At 41.1% G+C, this 2,346-nt stretch overlaps 1 protein-coding gene across 1 annotated transcript; it reads right to left on the reverse strand.

Annotated features, from left to right (window-relative positions):
* Positions 1-778: 778 nt before the first annotated feature.
* Positions 779-1,771, reverse strand: LOC137533488 (olfactory receptor 5AR1-like). The gene has a single exon (XM_068254868.1). The coding sequence runs from the start codon at positions 1,769-1,771 to the stop codon at positions 779-781; it is 993 nt and encodes a 330-aa protein (XP_068110969.1).
* Positions 1,772-2,346: the final 575 nt, after the last annotated feature.

A 2,346-nucleotide genomic window follows, 5' to 3' on the forward strand; every position in this document is an offset into this window, starting at 1 on the left:
CTGCAATTTGGCAACTGACTTTAAGCAAACCGGAAATTACCTAAAAAAAAATAAGATATTCACCTATGGAAAGGAAAGGCTCCGGGTCCCATAGAGCTTTCTCCATCCTCTCTGCAGCCCCTTGTTCCACCACTGTCCACTCCAAATTCTGCACCTTCGGTAGTCTTTAGAAGGCTTCAGAAGCACTCTCATCCCCGAATGCTTCTGAAGATGGACACATGCATGAATTTGTACTTGCATATGCGTAATATGGATCTGCTCTTCTTCGGAAGTACTTGGGGATGCGAGTACTTCTGAAGCAATCCTAGGAGTGCCGAAGGCTTATTCTAGTCAGATTACATCAATTAAGGGGGGGTGGCGGTGGAACAAGGAGGGGGAATGCTCTGTGGGAGCCAGAGCCTACCTTCTGAGTATCTAAGTCTTCTTTTAGATCGAGTTAGGTGCCCTTTAAAGTGTCCATGCTATGAGAGAATATGAAAACTACCATGTTTTGTTTTAACAATGTTAATTTGCTTGGCTGTCCTGCTGACAATTACAGAGTGTAGGCCTGACAGCTGTTTCGCAGGCAATATCCTGCTTTGTCAGAGGCAGGGGGATGCAATACAAGTGATAAGCATTTGAATCCTTCGGAGTTGGTGCCTAGATTCTTTGTTTCTCTCTTCTACATTGATGGTTTCAGTCCTGTAGGCACAACTACTACACCAGATACCCACAACATTTACCAATCCATCTAGTGCCAACCAATACACTCCTTTGCTACTAGAGGTAAATTATATAGTCATGAGGTATGGCTAGGGACTGATTTCGTGAAGACTTCTTTTTTAGATATGATTAGATTGCTAAAGAAATAGGGCAAAAAATGTTTTTTTACTGTCTGCTTAACATCCTTATTCCTCATACTGTAGATAAAAGGATTTAACATTGGAGTCACTGCTGTATAAAGGATGGACACAGTCTTGTCCGTCTCTGGGGAGTGAGCTGATGGAGGTCTCATGTACATGAACATAATGGTCCCATAATACAGAGTGACGACAGTGAAGTGGGAGCCACAGGTGGAGAAGGCTTTTTTCCTTCCATGTGCGGAACGGATCTTCAAGACTGTTGAGATGATGTTAAAATATGAAATGACTGTAAGCAAGGAGGAGCATATAACTATAATCACTGCTGATACATAGACTAGCACCTCATTAAGTCTTGTATCTCGGCAAGATATATGTAATAAAGGAGGAATCTCACAAAAGAAATGATTAATATGGTGGGACTGAAAGTAAGGTATATCAAAGAGCAGAGCAACATGAATGGAGGCATTTATGCAGCAAAAGCTCCATGTTCCAGCCACTAAACTCAAGCACAACTTCTGGTTCATTATAGTATTGTAGTGCAGCGGTCTACAAATGGCGGCAAACCGGTCATAAGCCATAATAGCAAGCAGAATGCACTCTGTTTCCCCTAATGCTAAGGAAAAGAACATTTGGGCAGCACAACCCCATAAGGAGATGCTTCTGTCTTTGGATAGAGTGTCGACCAGGATTTTGGGAGCAATACTGGAGGAAAAACCTAAGTCAATAATGGAGAGAATACTCAGAAAAAAGTACATAGGAGTTTGAAGACATGGGTTGATTCTCACCACCAAAACAAGAAGGAGATTTCCAAACACTGTTACTATGTAGATTGCAAGGAACAGGAGGAAATAAATTACCTGGAAGTAAGGGAGATCCGATAGACCAAGAAGGATGAATTTGTCTGTCGATGTCTGGTCTGAGCAGTTCATTATATTTAGATGGGGCATGATAGAGCAGATATGTGAAAGAATGAATAACAATATATTTGAACAGATGATTGCTGCTTAACTCTGTGTAACCACATAGGAATGAAAACGAACTACCATCAAATAATCTGCAAATGAGAATATCAAGCAGAAGCATTTTCTTTGGGTCCAAAGGTGGGTTGATATAGATATCATCATCTCATCTCTAAAAAATACCCATAAGCATTCAAAGGGCGTGTCTGAGACCAGACTTGGGGAATGTATTGACCCTGTAAGAAAGAGTAGGCTTCTGGCTGCCAGCATGTCTCTGGACTCATATGAGGTCTTGTTTTCTTCTGTACAGAGATAGGTTCTTGTCAGGGAGATGTAGTTTCTTGAATTGAATTTGATAAATTTCACCTCTTCAATTTGCCTAAAAATATTCTGAGGTGAGTCATTTCAGTTTTCAGCGTACACCCAATATTCAAATTGAGCAGCATTACTACCTGCCATGTGCTTATCTAGACTACACTTGTAGGGAATGGGGATCACTCATATTCATGTTTGGATTGACTGCCCCCATACTCTATGTTATAAGT

The sequence above is a fragment of the Hyperolius riggenbachi genome, chromosome 9 (assembly GCF_040937935.1).
Source record: "Hyperolius riggenbachi isolate aHypRig1 chromosome 9, aHypRig1.pri, whole genome shotgun sequence".
In the NCBI taxonomy this organism is placed as follows: domain Eukaryota; kingdom Metazoa; phylum Chordata; class Amphibia; order Anura; family Hyperoliidae; genus Hyperolius; species Hyperolius riggenbachi.